Raw genomic sequence first — 23,164 nt, 5'->3', positions numbered from 1 at the left:
AACCTGTTCCAAAATATAGAAAAAGAAGGAATATTACCCAACACATTCTACGAAGCAAACATCACCTTGATCCCCAAACCAGGGAAAGATCCAACAAGAAAAGAAAATTATAGACCAATATCATTAATGAATATTGATGCTAAGATACTCAATAAGATCCTAACAAACAGAATCCAACAACACATCAAAAAAATTATACACCATGACCAAGTGGGATTTATCCCAGGGTCTCAAGACTGGTTCAATATACGTAAACCTATGAAAGTAATTCAGCACATAAACAAACTAAAAAATAAAGACCATATGATTCTCTCAATTGATGCAGAAAAAGCTTTTGATAATATCCAGCATCCCTTTATGATCAGAACACTTAAGAAAATTGGTATAGAAGGGACATTCCTTAAACTAATAGAGGCCATCTACAGCAAACCCACAACCAATATCGTATTGAATGGAGTTAAATTGGAATCATTTCCACTTAGATCAGGAACCAGGCAAGGTTGCTCATTGTCTCCATTGCTCTTTAACATTGTAATGGAAGTTTTAGCCATTGCAATTAGGGAAGAAAAGGCGATCAAGGGTATCCACATAGGGTCAGAAGAGATCAAACTTTCACTCTTCGCAGATGACATGATCGTATATCTGGAAAACACCTAGGGATTCTACTACAAAAGTTTTAGAAGTGATCAAGGAATACAGCAATGTCTCAGGCTACAAAATCAATACCCATAAATCTGTAGCCTTTATATATACCAACAATAACCAAGCCGAGAAAACAGTCAAGGACTCTATTCCTTTCACAGTAGTGCCACAGAAGATAAACTATTTGGGAGTATACCTAACAAAGGATGTGAAATATCTCTATAAAGAGAACTATGAAACTTTAAGAAAAGAAATAGCTGAAGATGTTAACAAATGGAAAAACATACCATGCTCATGGCTGGGAAGAATCAACATTGTTAAAATGTCTATGCTACCCAGAGCAATATATAATTTTAATGCAATCCCTATTAAAGCTCCATTGTCATATTTTAAAGATCTTGAAAAAATAATACTTCGTTTTGGGCGGCACCTATGGCTCAGTGAGTAGGGCGCCAGCCCCATATGCCGAGGGTGGCGGGTTCAAACCCGGCCCCGGCCAAACTGCAACAAAAAAATAGCTGGGCGTTGTGGCGGGCGCCTGTAGTCCCAGCTACTCGGGAAGCTGAGGCAAGAGAATCGCGTAAGCCCAGGAGTTGGAGGTTGCTGTGAGCCGTGTGACGCCACGGCACTCTACCGAGGGCGGTACAGTGAGACTCTGTCTCTACAAAAAAAAATAAAATAAAATAATACTTCGTTTTATATGGAATCAGAAAAAAACCTTGAATAGCCAAAACATTACACAGCAATAAAAACACAGCAGGAGGAATCATGCTACCAGACCTGAGACTATACTATAAATTGATAGTGATCAAAACAGCATGGTATTGGCACAAAAACAGAAAAGTAGATGTCTGGAATGGAATAGAGAACCAAGAGATGAATACAGCTATTTACCGTTATTTGATCTTTGACAAGCCAATTAAAAACATTCAGTGGGGGGGCGGCGCCTGTGGCTCAGTTGGTAGGGCGCCGGCCCCATATGCCGAGGGTGGCGGGTTCAAACCCAGCCCCAGCCAAACTGCAACCAAAAAATAGCCGGGCGTTGTGGCGGGCGCCTGTAGTCCCAGCTACTCGGGAGGCTGAGGCAGGAGAATCGCGTAAGCCCAAGAGTTGGAGGTTGCTGTGAGCCGTGTGACGCCACGGCACTCTACCGAGGGCAGTGAAGTGAGACTCTGTCTCTACAAAAAAAAAAAAAAAAAAAAACATTCAGTGGGGAAAAGATTCCCTATTTAACAAATGGTGCTGGGTGAACTGGCTGGCAACCTGTAGAAGATTGAAACTGGACCCACACCTTTCACCATTAACTAAGATAGACTCTCACTGGATAAAAGATTTAAACTTAAGACATGAAACTATAAAAATACTTGAAGAAAGTACAGGGAAAACTCTTGAAGGAATCAGCCTGGGTGAATATTTTATGAGGAGGTCTCCCCAGGCAATTGAAGCAGTATCAAAAATACACTACTGGGACCTGATCAAACTAAAAAGCTTCTGCACAGCCAAGCAGACAGCCCTCAGAATGGGAGAAAATATTTGCAGGTTATACCTCTGATAAAGGTCTAATAACCAGAATCCACAGAGAATTCAAACGAATTAGCAAGAAAAGAACAAGTGATCCCATCTCAGGGTGGGCAAGGGACTTGAAGAGAAACTTCTCTAAAGAAGACAGACGCACGATCTACAAACACATGAAAAAAAGCTCATCATCCTTAATCATCAGAGAAATGCAAATCAAAACTACTTTGAGATATCACCTAACCCCAGTAAGAGTAGCCCACATAACAAAATCCCAAAACCAGAGATGTTGGCGTGGACGTGGAGAAAAGGGCACACTTCTACACTGCTGGTGGGAATGTACACTAATACGTTCCTTCTGGAAGGATGTATGGAGAATACTTAGAGACCTAAAAATAGACCTCCCATTCGATCCTACAATTCCTTTACTAGATTTATACCCAAAAAGACCAAAAATCACAATATAACAAAGACATCTGTACCAGAATGTTTATTGCAGCCCAATTCATAATTGCTAAGTCATGGAAGAAGCCCAAGTGCCCATCGACCCACGAATGGACTAGCAAATTGTGGTACATGTATACCATGGAATATTATGCAGCCTTAAAGAAAGATGGAGACTTTACCTCTTTCATGTTTACATGGATGGAGCTGGAACATATTCTTCTTAGCAAAGTATCTCAGGAATGGAAGAAAAAGTATCCAATGTACTCAGCACTACTATGAAGCTAAATTATAGCTTTCACATGAAGGCTATAACCCAACTATAGCACAAGACTATGGGGAAAGGGCCAAGGAAGGGGAAGGGAGGGGGGAGTTTAGGGTAGAGGGAGGGTAATGGGTGGGGCCACACCTATGGTGCATCTTAGAATGGGTACAGGTGAAACTTACTAAATGCAGAATACAAATGTCTACATAAAATAACTAAGAAAATGCCATGAAGGCTATGTTGAACAGTTTGATGAGAATATTTCAGATTGTATATGAAACCAGCACATTGTACCCCTTGGTTGCACTAATATACACAGCTATGATTTAACAATTAAAAAAAAAAAAAAGAAAAAGAAAAATGAGATAATCTACACAGAAAAAAAAAAAAAAAAGGATGAGTAGAATCAACTCCCAAAGGTACCTGGGTAGATTAGATCTTAGGGTCTCAGATAAACACCAACAACCAGATCCCGTCATCTTGGCTTAGCCTCTAGCTGTCAAGAGGTGAGAATGGGCAGAGTACTGATCAGCCCCAGGGCCATTTGATTACCCTAAAGGTCACTTCTCTGCTACCTTTTTGTTCCTAGCTGACCAGGAGCATGTGACATTCCTTCTCATACCTCACTTGCCAGTTGCTGCACTGCCATCTCCAGTGGTCCGCTTCCAAACATGTTAGGCATTGGTGTCTGCTCCAGTCTGGAAAAGAAACAAATTCTAAGGACTTAGCCAACTGCAGTGAAAGATCAGTGGGCCGAAGAAGACAAGGAAGAAGAAGTTTTCATAAGCCTAGTCTCCCATTCACTTCCCAATCAACCCAATATTCTGAAGAGGACAAAACATCAGCAGGACCACCATTACTCTACCAGCAGGAGCTTTCCCTGTCTACAAAGTCCACATTAGGGTCCCTCCTTCCTGCTACACTGCTCCCCCCCCCCCACAACTGCAGCAGAATTGTCAGTCTTCTCTGCTACCCGGGAGTTCCTTGAGAACAGGGGCTATTTCATTCATTACTCTATGCCTACCACCTAGATTGCAAAGCCTTGATCATAGTGGCTCTTTAGTTCAATATTTATGGAATAAATATATCTCTTCTTCCCACTTTGCCAAGAAAACCCAGCCAGGGGTGAGCTCTACTGTTACAGATCCTGCTGTCCTTGCCCACAGCCAAAACTCACTGATTATCTTTGTCCTCCAATCAGGGCAGGTGGACAATTTAGACAGCTCTATAAGTAATTGCCACTATGTGATTCTAACTACTCTCATCTGGAATCTGGGCTACCCCAGCTACCTGAGTTTCTGTCTGCAGGCCCTTGCTTGCCATATAGATATACTGATACTTCCCCTTCTGATCCCAGCCCTTGCCTAGGTACTGTGGCTCTGTCCTGCCTGTGGCCCGCACCATGGCTTCCCAGCCTAGCTTCAGGGCAGAAAGCTTAGCCTCCTCAAACTCAAAGTGGGAAAGTGCCAGGTCTTCTATCCTGAGTCTGGCATGGGAACAGGGCCAGGAGTTGCTTACCGGCTGATAGCAGCTGCGATGATGCCAATGCTTGTCTCCTTTGGAGGAGCAGAAGAGTGGCCTGGAGTCATGTTTACTTGCAGCATGAGGTTAATTGCACCCTTCTCTGAGACTGAAATCCTACAGAAGAGGATCAGAGACAGCTGTCCTGACTTCTTCCCATCCTGAATTACTCCACAGGCTCATCTATTTTGCTTTTCGTTCTTGAGACAGTCTTGCTCTATTGCCCAGGATAGAGTGCTGCAGCTCACAGCAACCTCAAACTCCTGGGCTCAAATGATTCACTTGCCCCAGCCTCCCAAGTAGGTGCGACTAGGTGCCCATCACAACACCTGGCTAATTTTTCTATTTTTAGTACAGATGGGGTTTTACTTTTGCTTAGGCTGGTCTTAAACTCTTGAGTGCAAGTAATCCTCCTGAGCTGGCCTCCCAAAGTGCTAGGATTATAGGCATAAGCCACTGTGCCCAGCCCCATAGGCCCATCTCCATGGTGGTCTGGTGGGCTGAGGTCAACTTTATGCTGCTTTAAAAAAATATACACTGGGAGAAGAAGGAAAAGGGAAGCTCAGGGCAGGTTGAAGATCAGGGTGATTAAGGCAAGAAGGATAAAAAAAGGGTTGTCGTAGCACGGCTTATAGATACCAGGCTGGAGTCATGTCACACAGGATGAGAACCCCTTCCGAGGTGGGGGAGAGGTGGTTTACTCACATGGCAAAAGGTTTCTTGATGTTTGGAATGAAACCATTCAAGATAAAGCTACCCTCGTCCACGATGAAGGCTAGCTGGATGCCCCTTGCCTGTAGCAGGGCTGAGATCTTTTGAGCCCCATTCATACCTGACAACTGAAGACATTGAATCCTGAGAGTTCTTCTCAGAGACAGATCTCCAGAGATAGTTAATGGGAACTCATTCAGCTTTGTTACGGGCTCTATAATCTTCCTATCTAGTCTCCTTCTTATGGGGCAGGACCCTAGATAATCCTGCCTCACAGAATCTTGGAATGTCACAGCTGGAAGGACTCAACCACTTACTTTACAAATAAGAAACAAACTGAGGCCCAGACGGTGAAATGATATACCCAGAGTCTAAGTAAGTGGCTGGAAAACACAGTCATTGTTCAGTTCTCTTTCTATCACACCAATATTTCTCAGGTGATAGTTGATGGATCTCCTGCCTGCCTCAAACATTACCAGGGAATTTATTTGAAATTCAGATCTGTAGAGCAGGGCCCAGCAATCTGGATTTTTGTCAAGATCCTTAGATAGCTCTGGCACACAGAGAAGTTGGCAAACCACCACACCATATCATGGAGACTCTGCGCTAGGGAGCAAACTGGACTAGAGTGAAGTGCCCACTCCCCTCCCCATAACAGGGGTCCCAGAGATAGGGACAGGGGAAGGAGGTTGTACCTCTTCATCATGGCCCAGAGAAATGAAGAAAGACCTTCGGGGGATGTAGTTTCTGATCAGCAGGAGCTCCAAGGCATGCAGGATTGCCTAAGATTCAGAAACACAATGGAAGAGGAGAAAGGCCTATAATTCAAGTAGGAGTACCAGGGTAGCAAAGATAGCTGCTGCCCGCATCCAGATTGGTGGGACTAGGCTCTGACAGATTCTCTTTAAAGAGAACAAATTCAAATGCTCCCACGGATCAGATGTGGGAAAGAAGAGTTTTCATGAAATCTTTACTACCTGGAGGAAAGCATAAACTTATTAATGTCAGAGATGAAAGGGTCCTGGGGGATCATCTACTGTAATCTCTATTTACAGATGACAAATAAAGGCCAAAAAAGGGAAGTGACAAACTGATAGCTGGAACCCAGGTCTCCTGGAGCCAAGGTTCTTCTACCATTACCTCCTACCTCCCAGGAGTCAATCAGGTGCTCCCCCTGACTCCCTGGGGTTGATCTTTCGAACCCTAAGGCAGAAGGAATATAACATTTCAGACCATCACAGAGTTCTTGTTGTCCAGGGTTCCCCGACCATGGATAAAGCCTTCACGCTCAAGTCCAGAGAACGGGGGCACTTCCCAGCCCTCTTTAGAGGCAGGTACCACATCAAAGTGAGCCAACAGCATGTAGGGCTGCAAGCTGGCATCTGAGCCTTGGACAGTGAACAGGTGGCTGTAGCTTCCCACAGTTTCATGCTGGATAAAGCTGGTGCTGAATACTGTAGGAAAGACTAGGGGCAAAAGGATAAAAAGCAAGGAGAGAAAGCCAGAGTTAACAGTGTCCTTAGGTTTTCTTGCCATTTTCTGCTCTCTGTCCATTTTTTTTTTTCAAATGCATCCTCCTTTAGGAGGTCTTCTGGGACACAGCCAGTCTGATTCCTGATCTGCCTGGACAATCTCTGAAATTCCTCTTCTACATATTTTAATGTGCTTTTACTATAGAATAATGTGCAAACCAAGACCTCACCATTAAGACAATGGTGAGGCTTGGTCTAACCCAGTGGTTCTCAACCTTCCTAAAGCTGCGGCCCTTTAATACAGTTCCTGTGGGTCGTGATCCACAGGTTGAGAACCGCTGGTCTAACCCATAACATGCTATCACAAATATGTGCTTAAGGACAATGAGGACTAAGGGTGTGTTAAATTTTGAATATAATAGGCCCATTAGCTAAATTACTTGGAATCAAACATGATAACTATGTAAAAAATTCAGAGATTTTTATTTAAAAAAACAACACAGCTACTGTTTATGTTATACGGAGACAAAGATTATTCTGTTTGGCTCAAGGTCACATTTCTATGGGCAGGTGTGGACATTCCTGAGACAGAATAGGGACAGGATCCTCACCATTGACCATAGAAATCAACATAACTTGGCCTAATTTGCTGCAGAAGAGCTAAAACAAATACTTTCTTAATTGCCAGAATTTAGCCTGTACCCTATAAGGAAAGGGCTAAACTATCTGTTTTGTGAGTAAAGTTTTTCAAGACCACTGTTAAGGTACCTGGCTGAAAAGACCACTCTGGATGTAACTGCCTCAAGCTAGAACAGATCCCTATACTGACTTTTTCCTTATTATAATCTCATTTTAATGCTAAATGGCACTCCTGGAATAGAGATTTAACATGCTAATGAGACCTGTGATGATTGAAGAAGCATCTAACACAGTGGTTCTCAACCTTCCCAATGCCGCGATCCGTTTATACAGTTCCACATGTTGTGGTGACCCCCAACCATTTTCATTAGCAATGAAAATAATTTCATGCTTGGGGGTCACCACAACATGAGGAACTGTATTAAAGGGTCGCGGCATTAGGAAGGTTGAGAACCACTGATCTAACAGAACTACCGCAGGAGTAGGAAAATCTCCACTTCAACATGCTTACCTGTTCCTCCTCCCCAAGTCTCTTCACAACTCTCCTGGAACTCCCCATGGAGAACCAGCCTGAGCAGTTCTTCCTCCTAGGCTGACTCCCCTGTGCTGGAGCATAAGCCCCAATAAAGCCTTGTCTGATAACATTTGTTTAGCTTTTTTGTCATTTTCTATTGTATGGAGAACCTAAGAACCCATGACCTTAGCTACAAGGAAGAAAGAACGTTTATCTCTTTGTGGGCTTTGTTGGAAGAATCTACATATACCTCTGTGGATACCTGAAAATAAAAACACTGAAGAACATGGTTTTATCAGGGCCAGGCATGGTGGCTCACACCTGTAATCCTAGCGCTTTGGAAGGCTGAGGCGGGTGGATCACCTGAGCTCACAGGTTTGAGACCAGCCTAAGCAAGAGCTAAGATCCTGTCTAAAAATAGCTGGGTGTTGTGGTGGGTGCCTGTAGTCCCAGCTATTTGGGGCTGAGGCAAGAGAATCGCTTGAGCCCAGGAGTTGGGGGTTGCTGTGAGCTATGATCCCACGGCACTCTACCCAAGGCAACAGCTTGAGACTCTGTCTCAAAAAAAAAAGAAAGAAAGAAAGAAAGAATATGGTCATCCAGCTTATCTAGATTATTTTCACTGTACATTTGTTTCCCTATTTTTATCTCCTGTGTTATAAAGACTTCCAGCGTGGCCTCAGCTTAGGTAGTAGGCATTAATCCCTGATCCATTTGTCCCAGAGTGCTAGACAGGGGGCTACTTGCTGCTTCTAGACTAGTTCCTCCTATCCGACGACTTTGGAAGAGCTGTTTTTATTTGATTTAGGAGAGTACCCTCATTATTCTTCATGAAATCTTCATAAGAAGAAGGGGGGAGTTCTAAAAATCATTTTTTTCTTTGACCCATCCTTTTCAACTCTGTATGCCATGGGTAGTGGGGATGAGAGAAGAAGACTGACATTATAGCTTTAGCTTTATAGCTTTAAGTTATTGACTTCCTAGAAGCCTAGAAATGTGTTAGTAATGAATCTGGAGTAGGCCTGAGTAGGTAGAGTGTATGTGCATAGTTGTATAAGTGTGTGTAAAGAGGTAGGGGTGGGAAAATCATGCGTCATAGTTCTGGACATTTGCACAGGTAGAAGGAACCCCTACTTCTTCAAAAAGATAACATTTGACTAGCTAATATTTATTCAATGACACATATCTAGGGCAAAGATTGGGAGAGTTTAAATTCCAACCCAACTCTTATGTGGCATAGTTCTTCCATGGGTAAATCTATAGTCTCTATTTTGTCCTTGATTAGTCACAAAATAAACTTTGCCATGCTGTAAAAGAAGGTTTGTCTTCATTGCCACTCGTACCAAAACTTGGCAGTGATTTTTGGCTAACCTTTATGAATGTATTCTCCAAACTCAGCCAGGGCTGTAGTATTGTACTCCTCCTGGCTGAGAGACACCGTTGGGATCTGGATGGCACCTGTTAAAGTCAAACAGGAGCAAAAGATTAAAGATAACAACCATTGTTTTTTTCACAGTTCTCTGTTCATAAAATCTTCTGCATTCATATCTTTCTGCAGAGGGCAAAACAATCCTTTGAAGTAGGTACTTTCCCACCCCTAATTCAAAGAAGAGGAAGCAAGCTTAGAGAAGTTAGGTGAGCTGCCTGAGATTGCCCAGCAACAAGCAGACGGGGATTTAAACCCAGGTCTTCTGGGTTCATTTAGGCTAATAGAATTCTTACAGGAAAATAAAGTCCAAAGCTTGGGGACAGGGAGAGTAGACTTTGGACCCTGATCCTGAGAGGGAAGCTACTATAAATTTCATCCTAAGCCTCACTCTTCCTCTGAAACCACTACTCCGTTTGATGAATCCAAGTTTCATCAGTCTCAAGGAATCTACTATCCTGGGTCAGTATATCAATGAGGCTTATATGCTTTTGTGTGTAAACAGTGGACTTATTCCTCATGGACTGGCTCATCCTGGGTCTCACTAATTTCTCAACCAAGGCCTAAATCTACACCTTTCCAGGCACCATATGACTTCCAGCTTAGGTAGTAGGCATGAATCCCATATGGTGTGTGGGAAGGGGTGGATTTAGGTCTCAAACAAGCTCCTCAGACCTAAAATAACCTTTGGGACTTGGATGCAGATGGCTCTAAGAAGGGATGTGGAGTGTTCCTCCATAAGCTCCTACCCAGTTGTCTCATCTCCTGAATTGTTACTAGGCTGACCCTTTGAGTCTTTAAAGCTTTCATTTAAAGAGTTCCATTATTAAATACAAACGCCACTAGGAGGAGAAACACAACAGGTCACGAATATATTTAATAAGGCAGAATCTAAGAACACAGAACAAATTTACGTGGGGCAGCCTGAAAGACATTGTTGTGTTTAAGGATCAACCCTACATCATCATAGCCACAAAAATGGGGAAGCTGAGGTTCAAAAAGATTCAAGTACTTACTGAAGAGCAGACCCAAGACATGAATTGATGCTGCTCAGAGTTCTAAGACATGTTGTTATAAGGTCTCTACTCTAGGCTTTTATCTACCTGTTGTTCTTTTCTGTGCAGAGACTCTGTGAGACTACCTAATGCCTTTTACACAAATATTTATACCATGCTTTGAGAAAGCCCTGATCTGTCTCCCAGGCCTATTGCTCCATCACATGCACACGCTATCTCCAATCACAGGGGTTAGCTTTTAGTCCCTGCTTTTGCCTGCACATGTTAACCTAAGCAGATTCTCTTGTCCATTATATAATGAAAGAGAAAAAGATTGGAGCTAAGCCCTTGGTGAAGAAGGATCTCATTACCCCACAGGATCTAGTATCCACAGAAACTTTCCTCTTTCCTCCTGGAAAATGCAGATTCAGAACTGAGTTTTTGTAAGTTTTTAGCCTTGGTTATAATTTTTGTGAATATATTTTTAGCCTTGGTTAGAGGTCTAAGGGAGAGATGTTCTTCAAGAGGAGAGGAAATTAGGAACATCTACATCCTAGGAACACTCCACATCCCTTCTTAGAGCCATCTGTAAGGCTCTATAGTCCAAGTCCCATAGACACTAGATGTTGTCACCAAGTGCTCATTCTTTGCTGTAAGATCATTTAATTCACCTAAACCTGGACTTGACCATTTAGTCTTTGTTTCTTTTTTCTTTTTCCTGTCAAACTTTAGCGTGCATCAGAATCTTTCTTTTTCTTTTTACCCAAAATGATAGGCTCTATTTGTCCTTTGGCCACCCACTGCAAGTTGTCTCTCTTAGCTAAACACTTTCATTTTCAAAAAATTTTTATTTTTAAAGCTTTTATAATTTTTAGAGACAGGGTCTAGCTTTGCTGCCCAGGTTGGAGTGCCGTGACTCAAGCAATCCTCCTGCCTCAGCCTCCCAAAGTGCTGGGATTGCAGACACCACTCCCAGCCAGTTAATCTTATTTTAAGATAGTGCAGTGGTTTAACAGAGGTGAAAACTCTCAATCCTCCTGCCTCAGCCTCCCAAAGTTCTGGGATTGCAGACACGGAAGTCACCACGCCCAGCCAGTTAAGTCGTATTTTAAGATACTGTAGAGGTTTAACGGAAGTGGAAAGTCTCAAAGGTTAAAATTGCTGTACAAATGAAAGCTGTTGTAATACTCGAGGCAAGCAGGGGAGAGGGTGGACAGTGGCCATGCCAAAAATTGTGAATTTGGAGCTTTCAGGCAGGGCAGGAAACGCTGGGAAGGCTGGGGTGTGTGGTGGAGCTCCATCTGAAGCAGCGGAGGGAAAGGGGAGTCTCGGGTTACCACTAGGAGGGAGAGACCCACATCTGAGCATAGGTAGGCAAGGGGACCAAAGTTCACCTTTCAGCGCCTCTTTGATCGCAACGCGCTCCTCTTCGCTGAACTGAGAAGGGATTCGCGACGTCTCCTGATGCTCCCTGCCCCTCAGGCCTTTCGACCTGGAGACGGTAGCAAAAACTAGGAGCAGCACAGCCGCCAGGGCCAGGACGCAAACATACGGCCGACCCATGCTTCTCTTGTGTCCCCGCCGCCAGTCTGGGGCTGGAACCGGTACAAGGACACCCAGGCCGCGCCCTGTCTTGGCCTCAACACCCGCCCTCAGCCTCAGCCCCACCCCATTCCCACATTGGGCCAATCATCGCTTGGCTGGGACTGAGGAACAACCAATCCGATGGGAGGTCCCCGCCCCAGTCCGCAAGGCCTTTGGAGGGTGTGGTTTCTCGCTTGGAGGTGGAGCAGAGGTAAAGTAGGGTTCTGGGGCAAGGGTCAGGCTCCTCAACCCTTTACTGTACCATAGTGAATCAAACTAAAGGGGGGAAAAGCGAGACAAAATGCACGAGGTTTGTCAGACTGTACTCTGCTTCTGTTTTCTTCTCAAGGTTAGGACTTGACTACAATTCTCTAGGTTCCGTGGGGGAGCTCTCCGGGATCCTGGCTTGATTTTATCGGAAATTGGACCAGAACTTCTCTGTTTATAGATAATGCTTTGAAGTACCAGCTCAGAGGGTTTGCTCTTGTTCACGAATTTTATTGAAAGTATTTTCTATATTAATGTTAACACTACATTTTTGCAGTTCTAGTCAAATACATTATGACTGAAGGATTTTATTTTTTATTTTTATTATTTTATTATTATTCTTATTTTTGAGACAGAGTCTCGTTTTCTTGCCCCAGGTAGAGTGCCGTGGGGTCATTGCTCCCAGCAACCTCAGACTCTTGGGTTAAAGCGATCCTCTTGCCTCAGCCTCCCTGGTAGCCATAGCGCCCGGTTACTTTTTACTTGTGAGCTCAAGCGATCCACCCGCCTTGTGGGATCACAGGCGTGAGCCACTGCGCCTGGTCCTGGAGGATTTTATTAATAGAAAGATTACTGTAAAAATATTTAAGAGATTTTTGATGTATTTTGATGTATTCAGGTGACACTTCATTGGTGTTCGGAGTGGAGGATCATTCTTTTTAAAAAAACTTCTTATAACATAGATATGAAATTAGATTTTTTTGCTTAGATTTCCTTATTTTCTGTTATTGATACATAATATTTTACATAATTTTGGGATACACATGAGTATTTTTACAGGCATAGAATATGTAATGATCAGGTCAGAGTATAGGTTATGCATGACCTTGATTATTGATAATTTCTATGTGTTGGTAATAGTTCAAGTCCTCTCTTCTAGCTGTTTTGAAATATATGGCATGTTATTGTTGACTATAGATACCCTAGTCTGCTATCAAACATTGGAATTTATTTCTTCTATCTAACTGTAAGTTTGTACTCATTTGTCAACCTCTGCCCTGTCTACCCTTCTCAGTCTCTGGTGTCTATCATTTTTTTCTTCATTCGATCAATTTTTTTTAGCTTCACCATGTGAGTTAGGACATGTGATATTTGTCTTTCTGTGCATGGGTTATTTCACCTAATATAGTGATCTCCAGTTCCATTCATGTTGCTGCAAATGACATGATTTCATTCTTTTTGTGGCTGAATAGTATTACATTGTACTTAGTAAATGCCATATTTCTTTATCCATTCATTCACTAATGGATAGTTTGATTTGTTATTGTGAACAGTGGTGCTATAAACATGTTGAGTGCAGGTATCCTTTTAACTTATTGATTATTTCTTCTCCTCCTCCTTCTTTGAGACAGAGTCTCAAGCTGTTGCCCTGGGTAGAGTGCTGTGGCGTCACAGCTCACAGAAACCTCCAACTCTTGGGCTTAAGAGAGTCTCTTGCCTCAGCCTCCCAAGTAGCTGGGACTACAGGTGCCCGCCACAATGCCTGGCTATTTTTGGTTGTAGCTGTCATTGTTGTTTGGCAGGCCTGGGCTGGATTCAAACCTGCCAGCTCTGGTGTATGTGGCTGGTGCCCTAGCTGCTGAGCTACAGGTGCTGAGCCTGATTTGTTGATTTCTTTTCTTTTGGATAACCAGTAATGGGATTACGGAGTTCTATTTTTAATTTTTTGGTTTAAAAAAAAATCTCCATAACTGTTTTCCATAATGGTTGTACTAATTTACATTTCCACCAACTGTGTATGAGTTTCCTTTTCTTCACTTCCTCACCAGCATCTGTTATGCTTTGTCTTTTTACTAATAGCCATTCTAACTGGGTAAGATGATGTATCATTGTGGTTTTGATTTGCTTTTCCCTGATGATTAGTGATACTGAGCATTTTTTCACATACCTATTGGCCATTTGAAAAATTGGATTTCTTGAGGCCAGGCACAGGCTCACACTTGTAATCCTAACAATTAGGGAGGCTGAGGCGGGTAGATTGGTTGAGCTCAGGAGTTCAGACCACCCTGAGCAGGTGCAAGACCCCCTCTCTACTAAAACTAGAAAAATTAGCTGGGCATTTTGGTGGGCACCTAGTAGTCTCAGATACTTGGGAGACTGAGGCAGGAGGTTTGCTTGAACCCAAATGTTTGAGGTTGTTGTGAGCTATGATGCCACGGCACTGTACCTGGGTGGCAGAGTGAGACTGAATAAAATAAAAAAACAATTAAAAATTAAAAAAAGAAAAGAAAAATTATATTCCTTAAGCCAGAATAAATTGTTCCTTTCAGATTTTTTGATGCAATTTCATCTGGTATCACTCTCATATTTTAGAATTCTCAAGAAAAATTCAGTAAGTGCTCTACAGCCAGTATGGCCATATGGCTATCTGTAACCAAAGCTACAATTTTCACACTCCTGGTGTTTGCTTCTATAGAGAGAGTGCTTTGCTCTAACCTTTTAATAACCCTACTTAAAAAAAAATTGGCTGGGTGTGGTGGCTGATGTCTGTAATCCCAATACTTTGGGAGTGAGGTGGGAGGATCATCTGAACCCAGGAATTGGAGACTAGCTTTGACAACATAGTGAGACCCTATCTCTTAAAAAAAGAATTAAAAAATTAGCCAAGTGTGGTGACCTGTGGCTGTAGGCCCAGCTACTCAGCTATTCGGAGGGGCTGAGTCAGGAAGACCACTTGAGCTCAGGAATTCGAGGTTACAGTGAGCTATGACTGCCACTGTACTCCAGCTTGGGTGATGGGGGAAGACTCTGTCTCTGGAAAAAAAATATATATTTACGCCCTTGTGAAATATTTGGAAAATTCAGAACAGTATAAAGAGAAAAAAATGCTATTCCAATATCTGGAGATATTCCCTCATAATATTTAGAATTTGTCTAATTTTTTTTTTTTTTGCACACAAATAGTCACATATGAAGTCTGTCTGCTTTGAAATGAAACAGACACATACAGTACATACGAAGTTCTATACTCTGCTTTTCCCCCTTAGCATAATATTGTAAACATTTCCCTGTCATTAAACATTCTTTAAATTCTCTTATCATGTAATATCTGAGACTTAAGAATATGTACAATGTACATGTAAAGTAGATAATAACATGAGCTACGTGTGATTTGGAGTTTGGACCCTAATGGCCAAACCCCATATTTTCTCCTGTCATTCCTCTAGTTCCTGCAATCTGTACTTTATTTATTTATTGAGAGACAAAGTGTCACTTTGTTGCCCTCTGTAAAGTGCTCTGTTGCCACAGCTCACAGCAACCTCAAACTCCTGGGTCAAGCAATCCTCCTGCCTTAGGCTCCCAAGTAGCTGGGACTACAGGCCTCTACCCCAACACCCAGCTAGTTTCTCTATTTGTAGTAGAGACAGGATTTTGCTTTTGCTCAGGCTGGTCTGGAACTCCTGAGCTCAAGAAATCCATCTCTCAGCCTCCCAGTGTGCTAGAATTACAGGTGTGAGCCACTGCACCTGGCCCCCAAATCTGTCTTATCTTCACTTCCCAGACCTAGCAAATGGCAGTAACAATGAAGGTAGACCAAGAAGGGTGGCTCATGACTATAATCCTAGCATTCTGGATAAGCCAGGTGGGTGGATTGCTTGAGCTCAGGAGAGACCAGCCCCAGAAGTAGCGAGACCCAGTCATTGCTAAAAATAGAGAAACTAGATGGGCATTGTGGCTGGGACTTGTGTTCCCACGACTTGACAGCCTGAGGCAGGAGGATCGCTTGAGCCTAGGAGTTTGAGGTTGCTGTGAGCTGTGATGCCAGATCACTCTAGCTTCGGGCTATAAAGTGAGATACTGTCTCAAAAAAAAGAGAGAAAGAAAAGAAAAACAAAAAGGGAAGGTATATGTGTTCTATTGCCTGTGTCCCCCAACACCCTGGCCAAGGTAATCATGTCTATGTCTATGTTATGTTCTTTTAAATAGTCTTACCACATGTGTATGATCCCACATACATGTATATGCACGCATGTATATATCCTTTATAAAAATGATATCATGATGTATGTAGTCTTCTGCAATTTGCTTTTTCCCTTAACATTGTGTTTGTGGGATTTATGTATACTGCTACATTTAGCTAAAGCCTATTCTTGTTCACTATGCATAAGGTTGTATTTTGCGACTATATAAAAATTTATCATACATGTTTTCTGGGCCACAGCTAAAAGATTCTCTGGGGTATACATGTAGGAGTGGAAGTGCTAGGTTATACTGTATGTTCAATTTTATGAGACAATGTTGAATTATTTTCCAAAGTGATTAAAACAGTTGATTTTCCCATTGGCAGGTAGTGCATAGCATATGCATTCCTGTTGCTCTATTTTCTTACCAGCACTTGGAATTTCAGATGTCTTTTTTTTATTTTTTTGAGACAGAGTCTTACTTTGTCACTCTCAGTAGACTTCTGTGGCGTCACAGCTCACAGCAACCTCAAACTCCTGGGCTTAAGTGATTTTCTTGCCTCAGCCTCCTGAGTAGCTGAGACTATAGGCACCCACCACAATGCCAGGCTAATTTTAGAGACGATGTCTCACTCTGGCTCAAGCTTGTCTCAAAGTCCTAACCTCAAGTAATCCTCCTGTCTTGGCCTTCCAGAGTGCTAGGATTACAGTACAAACCACTGTGCTAGGCCTGAAGTCTTTGTTTTATTTAATTAAATTCATCATTTTCTTTTAAGATTAATGCCTTTTTCTTTTCCTCTTCTTCTTCTTTTTTTTTTTGAGACAGAGTCTCATTATGTTGCCCTCTGTAGAGTGCTTTGACATCATAGCTCACAGCAATCTCAAACTCTTGGGCTTTTTAAGCCATTCTCTTGCCTCAGCCTCCCAGTAGCTGTGACTACAGGCGCCTGCCACAAGGCCTGGCTATTTTTTTGTTATTGTCATTGTTATTTAGCAGGCCCTGCCTGGATTGGAACCCACCAGCCCTGGTGCATGTGGCCGGCACCCTAACCACTGAGCTATGGGCACCGAGCCTAGGGCCTTTTTCTATTCCAAGATCACAAATATATTTTTGTATGTTACCTTTAAAAAATGTTAAGCTTTGGCCTTTTATGTTAAAATTCTTCATATAGTTCTGGAATTGCCTTTTTGTGTATGGTATAAGGTCAGTTTAATTTTTTTTTTTTTCTTGTAGAGACAGAGTTTTGCTTTGTCGCCCTCAGTGGAGTGCTGTGACGTCACAGCTCACAGCAACCTCCAGCTCTTGGGCTTAGGCGATTCTCTTGCCTCAGCCTCCCGAGTAGCTGGGACTATAGGCTCCTGCCACAACACCCAGCTATTTTTTTGTTGGCCAGGGCTGGATTTGAACCTGCCACCCTCGGTATATGGGGCCGGCACCCTACGCAGGTGCCACCCTGGTCTAATTTTTTTCTAACTAGATAACAAGTTTTTCTAGCACCATTTGTGAAATGGTCTGTCTTTTCCCAGTGATGCGCCAGGCCAGGTCTATCATTTACTATTTTTCCTATGTGATTGGACCCATTATTGGGCTCTGTTTTGTTCCATTGATTACTTTGTTCATTCCTAAGCCAATATGATTGTCTTAATTACAATAGCATTAAAAAGGTCTCAAGATTAGGTAGAGCATGTTTCTTCTTGAATCTGTTAATGTAGTGAGTTACATTAATAAATTCTAAAAATATAAACCACCCTTATATTCCTGGGATAAATGCTACTTGGATAAAGGCACATCTGGATTTTCCTTTAGGATTTTTGGTAGTTTGTGAGTTTACACTGTGACTTTTCCTTTTTGTAATGTCCTTGTTTGGATTTGATATCAAGTGTGAAGTAGCCTCAGAAATCTAATTAAGAAATGTCTTCAAAATCCATTGGCCCTCATTTCTAAGTAACAAGAATCCTGATTTTTAGCTCAGCCCAATGATATTTAGCTAAAAGAACATATTTCCTGGACAGCCAAGTTTTGCCATATGACTAAGTTTGGAGAATAAAAGAGAAGCAGAAGTGTGGCATGAGATTTGGCAAAATGTCTTTAAGGATGCACTCTTTATTTAAAAAAATTTTTTTTATTGCCAGAGATTGCAAGCAGGAAGGGAGGAATTCTTCTTAAATTCCTTTCTCCATTGTCAGATGTAATGGCTGCAGCTTCAGTGGCCATGTTGGCCATGATGAGGAGGTCCAAGAGGGGAGCTGGGAGGCGTCTGAGTCCCTGGACGCTTTGGGGAACAGCTGTCCCAAATTTAAACCACCAAAGGAGTGATCTTCCTCTCATTTTATTTTTTCATTTTCTGGAAGAGTGTGTAGAAACTTAGACCAAAAATCTAACATATTTTTTTCTAGTAATACTAAAAATTAAAATTATCGGGACTGGTGTTCTCTGTGGGAAGATTTTAAACTACTGATTTCATTTAATAGCTATAGGATCTTTCAGGCTTTCTATTTTTAAAATTCCATTTTGGTAAATTTCCTTTCCTTCTTTCTTTCTTTTTTTTTTTTTGTGAGACAGTCTCTCTTTGTCACCCTCGGTAGAATGCTGTGGTGTCATAGCTCACATCAACCTCTAACTCTTGGGCTCAAGTGATTCTCTTGCCTTAGCCTCCTGAGAAGCTGGGACTATAGGCGCCCACCACAATATCTGGCTATGTTTAGAGATGGGGGTCTCACTCTAGCTCAGGCTGGTATTGAACACCTGAGCTCAGGCAATCCACCCACTTCAACCTCCCAAAGTACTGGGATTACAGGCGTGAGCCACTGTGCCTGGCCTATTTTGGTATATTATACTTCATTAATAATTTATTAATTTCATCTAAGTTTTCAGCTTTGTAATAGTTAAGAGCTTAACCTCTGGAGCCAGGTTTCCTAGATTAAAATGTTTGATTCTTCATTTACAAGCTGAGTGATCTTGGAAAACCTAAACTCTGAGCTTCCGTTTCCTTATCTGTAAAATGGGGATCATAACAACAGTACCTCTTAGGGTTGTTAGCAATGTTAATTGTGTTAATACGTTAACACTTAGAAAAGTATTTAGCCTATAATAACCACTCAGTAATTATTATATATAGTAATACTTAATATTATTACTATCTCATTTCTTTTCTTTGAGTTCTTTTTCCAATTATATACTGAAATAAACATTTGGTTTATTAATTTTCAGTCTTTTCCTATTCTATAGGAATATTTAAGGCTATACATTTCCATTGAAGTACCACCTTCCCTATACACTACAAGTTTTGATATGTCATATTTTCTTTTTTTTAATTTTAAATTTTATTTATTTTAATAAATTTAAATACAAGTATGGCAACTGTAGTATTTAAAATAAATTTAAATACTCACAAGTATGGCTACTGTAGTAAATGTACACAGCTCTAGGCAATTTAACACTGTCTTTTATATAAAAATTTGAGTTCATACTTTTTCTGGATCTTATGCTAGAGTTGAGGATACAAAAATAAAATCAGTGCCCCGTTTTCCCTCCCCAAACAAAATACCTTTCTTCTTCTTATTTCTTTTTTCCAATCAGGGTTTCTTCTTCTTTTTTTAAAATTGTTTATTAAATCATAACTTTGTACATTGGTGTATTTATGGGGTTCAGGATACTGCTTCAATATATAATGTGAAATGCTTACATTGAACTAAGTAACACATCCATCACAATTATACTCATTTCTTAATAGTTTTGAAATGTACCATTGCATCATGCACATTAGGTGAGGTCCCCCCAAATACCCTCCCTCTTCCCATACCACCTCTCCCCTCTCTCTCCTCTTCCCTTCTACTTTTTGGACTATAGTTATGTTTTGCCATTCATATGAGTGTGTAGGTGGTTATATATTGATTTCATAGTAGTATTGAGTACATTGGATACTTTTTTCCCCATTCTTGAGGTACTTTACTAAGAAGAATATGTTCTAGCTCCATCCAGGTCAACATAAAAGATGTGAAGTCTCCATTTTTTTATGGCTGCATAGTATTCCATGGTGTATATATACCACAATTGGTTAATCCATTCATGGGTTGATGGGCACTTGGGCTGTTTCCATGTCTTGGCTATTATGAATTAGGCTGCAATAAACATTCTGGTGCAAATGTCTTTCTTGCAAGATAATTTTTGATCATCTGAGTATATACCTAGTAGAGGAATTGCAGGATCAAACAGTAGGTCTACTTTTAGTTCCTTGAGTGTTCTCCAAACTTCTTTCTAAAAAAGTCATGTTAGCTTGCATTCCCACCAGCAGTGCAGAAGTATTCCCTTCTCTCCACATCCACGCCAACATCTGTAGTTTTGGGATTTTGTGATGTGGGCTAATCTTACTGGAGTTAGATGATATCTCAAGGTGGTTTTGATTTGCATTTCTCTGATGATTAAGGATGATGAGCATTTTTTCATGTGTTTGTAGGCCATGCGCCTGTTTTCATCAGAGAAGTTTCTGTTCAAGTCTCTTGCCCGCATAGAAATTGGGTTATTTATTCTTTTCTTATTGATTAGTTTGAGTTCTTTGTAGATTCTAGTTATCAGATCTTTGTCAGAAGCATAACCTGCAAAAATCTCCCATTCTGAAGGTTGTCTGTTTGCTTTACTTACTGTGTTCTTGGCTGTGCTTTTTAGTTTGATCAGATCCCAGTAATGCAGTTTTGGTGTTGCTTCAAATGTCTGGGGGGTCCTCCTCATAAAATATTCTCCCAGGCCAATTTTTAAAGTGTTTTCCCTGCCTCTCTTCTTCTTCTTCTTTTTTTTTTCAGAGCACACACAACATTTATTAAGTTCATGGGCACAGTTTGTGGTGCCCCCAAAATAATGGCAACAGCGACATCAAAGACCACTGATTACAGATCACCATAACAGATATAATGACATAAAGTCTGAAGTATTTTGAGAATTATCCAAACGCGACAGAGACATGAAGTGAGCACATGCCGATGGAAAAATGGCACCAACAGACTTGCTTGTTGCAGGGTTGCTAAAAACCTTCAATTTGTTTAAGATCCAAAATCTGCAAAGCACAATAAAATGAAATGCAATACAATGAGGTATGCCGATACTTACACACTTGGGCTATTAAATCTCCAGGCTCAGTGGCAAGGAAGGGCAACAATGGAAGGCTCTGAAAATCCTCATTTTCTTATAAGCACACTAACAAAAAAATCATGACTTGAAGAGAAACTAACCCTACCGATAGTCACGTGCTATATATATTAGGCTTTTTCCCCTTCATATTATCTCGTTTAATTATATTCAGTTATATAATATATAGAGTTACATTAAGAAAATATGGTTAACTGAATTACTTAAGGTCATACAGCTTGTAAGTAATATCAACAGGACTCAGTGATATCAAAAGTAAAAGATAAACAGGATTCAATCCACATGCTATATATTTTCCAAGTATCTGCTCTTTCCACTCAAACTCTGAATTGTATACTGACAAAACTCAGCATCAGCACCAAAACATTAAACACAATCAAATAGGAAAGTGCCCAATGACTTCAATTTAATTATTTGGAAAGATAAGCTCTCAAGCACTCAATAACCAATTATTTATTCAGCCAATAAGAGTAATAAAATATACAGATCTGTTAATAAAGTATTTCTATTTTTCACATAGTGTTGTAACAGCAACTTCCTGTAAGAGGTGGCTTTCAGTTTAGAAAATTTAGTAATTAAAAATCCAAAATTAGTAGGTGGGCTGGAACCTCCCATTTCTTTTTAGGCTACCAAAAATTCCAATAAACCCAACAACAAAAAAGAATCATTAATTCAAGAGGAATGTATCTTATTCCAGTTTCCTCTAGGGCAGTTCAGTAGTTAGTTTCACCCCAATGAATATTGACTACAGGAAAGAAAGAAACAAACAAAAACTGATTTTTTCAACCACATTTACTAGCTCACATAAATATCTGAAAACAAATCCATCTGCCTTCCCTTTTTGTTTCCTTGGCACAATTTGTCATTCCTAATAAACAAACTACCATAAATATCCATATGGGGAAAATGAATTTTAAAACATTAAAGAGAGATTAATAAATAGCCATACATACCAACCACTGTAAGCACTACCAATTTTCTTTAAGATTAAGCCACTGATTTACAATGTTTATTAAAATAAGTTTCACCTATAAAAACAAGATTAATTTACAACTTGATCTCAACTTGTTTTTTATGATAGTAGTTTAATTTTTACATTAAAAATTATAAAACTTCAACTAAAGAATAAAACACTCAGACACAAGTTTATACTTTCTGAATTCTCTCAACTTCAACAGAGAATGACTGTATCAATTTATGTTAGTCCTGTGATCCAGAATACATTTTCCATTTAAAGTATTAATTGTTCTTCTGTACAGCATAGGTAGCTTCTAGTGGGAATTAGTATATAGTCTGTTCTTGACGAAGACAACATTAGACAGATGTTGCCTGATGCCTGGGTAATGATGAATGTGACAAAACCAGCGAGATACATTAAGATATTTCTCCTTTTCTTGAACTGTCAGGTCAACTATAAAGCAATGAAGTCCATAGTACAATAGGATATCTGCTAAGGTGAAGTTATATCCTGTAAGGTAGACTTTATCTTCAAGATAGGAATTAAGATCCTTCAACAGAGTAAGATCCTTCATCTTTACTGGCGTGTCCGTCTACTTGGGTGACCCTGTACTCTAACCACTGCTGGACAATTGCCTTTTCTTCTGCTGTGCTCCCCAGCAAGTGTTCTTTGTTGGCCTGCTTGACTAGATGAGCTGCTATGGTGGTCAAGCCTGTTAGACTTGGACCATTGTTTGTTTGAAGAACTGGAATCTGTCGCTCGCCCTGAGCACTATATTTATTCCCTTTGCTCAGCCCCAGGGATTTTTCCAGCAGTGTTAACTCCGCAGCCACCGCCATCTTCTGGCCGTAGCTCCTGGCAGGGGCAGGACCCCTGCACTCTCTTCTAGTATTTTTATAGTTTCATGTCTTAAGTTTAAATCTTTTATCCAGTGAGAATCAATTATTGTTAATGGTGAAAGGTGGGGGTCCAGTTTCAGTCTTCTACAGGTCACCAGCCAGTTCACCTAGCACCATCTGTTAAATAGGGAATCTTTCCCCCACTGAATATTTTTGATAGGCTTGTCAAAGAGCAAATGGCGATAAGTAGCTGGGTTCATCCCTTGGTTCTCTGTTCTGTTCCATAAATCTACCACTCTGTTTTTGTGTCAGTACCATGCTGTTTTG

At 41.0% G+C, this 23,164-nt stretch overlaps 1 protein-coding gene and 1 pseudogene across 2 annotated transcripts in view; both read right to left on the bottom strand.

Moving 5' to 3' along the window:
• Nucleotides 1–11,779, bottom strand: part of PM20D1 (peptidase M20 domain containing 1) — a 33,515-nt gene extending 21,736 nt beyond the window's left edge. Inside the window, exons 1-7 of one of the 2 annotated variants that reach the window (XM_053605277.1) lie at nucleotides 11,539–11,779; nucleotides 9,095–9,181; nucleotides 6,332–6,564; nucleotides 5,794–5,880; nucleotides 5,093–5,226; nucleotides 4,385–4,504; nucleotides 3,489–3,564 (exon numbers count right to left, since the gene is read on the bottom strand). In XM_053605277.1, coding sequence (XP_053461252.1) covers nucleotides 3,489–3,564; nucleotides 4,385–4,504; nucleotides 5,093–5,226; nucleotides 5,794–5,880; nucleotides 6,332–6,564; nucleotides 9,095–9,181; nucleotides 11,539–11,707 — 906 coding nt within the window. In that variant the 5' untranslated portion in view covers nucleotides 11,708–11,779. The remainder of the gene's footprint in view (nucleotides 1–3,488; nucleotides 3,565–4,384; nucleotides 4,505–5,092; nucleotides 5,227–5,793; nucleotides 5,881–6,331; nucleotides 6,565–9,094; nucleotides 9,182–11,538) is intronic. The other variant, XM_053605276.1, reaches the window with a different exon arrangement.
• Nucleotides 11,780–20,698: 8,919 nt separating this feature from the next.
• Nucleotides 20,699–22,837, bottom strand: LOC128595986 (eukaryotic translation elongation factor 1 epsilon-1-like; annotated as a pseudogene).
• Nucleotides 22,838–23,164: the final 327 nt, after the last annotated feature.

This window comes from Nycticebus coucang, chromosome 10, assembly GCF_027406575.1.
Source record: "Nycticebus coucang isolate mNycCou1 chromosome 10, mNycCou1.pri, whole genome shotgun sequence".
Classification (NCBI taxonomy): Eukaryota; Metazoa; Chordata; class Mammalia; order Primates; family Lorisidae; genus Nycticebus; species Nycticebus coucang.
Note: the sequence above shows the minus strand (reverse complement) of the source record. Positions and strands in the feature narration are given on the sequence as shown.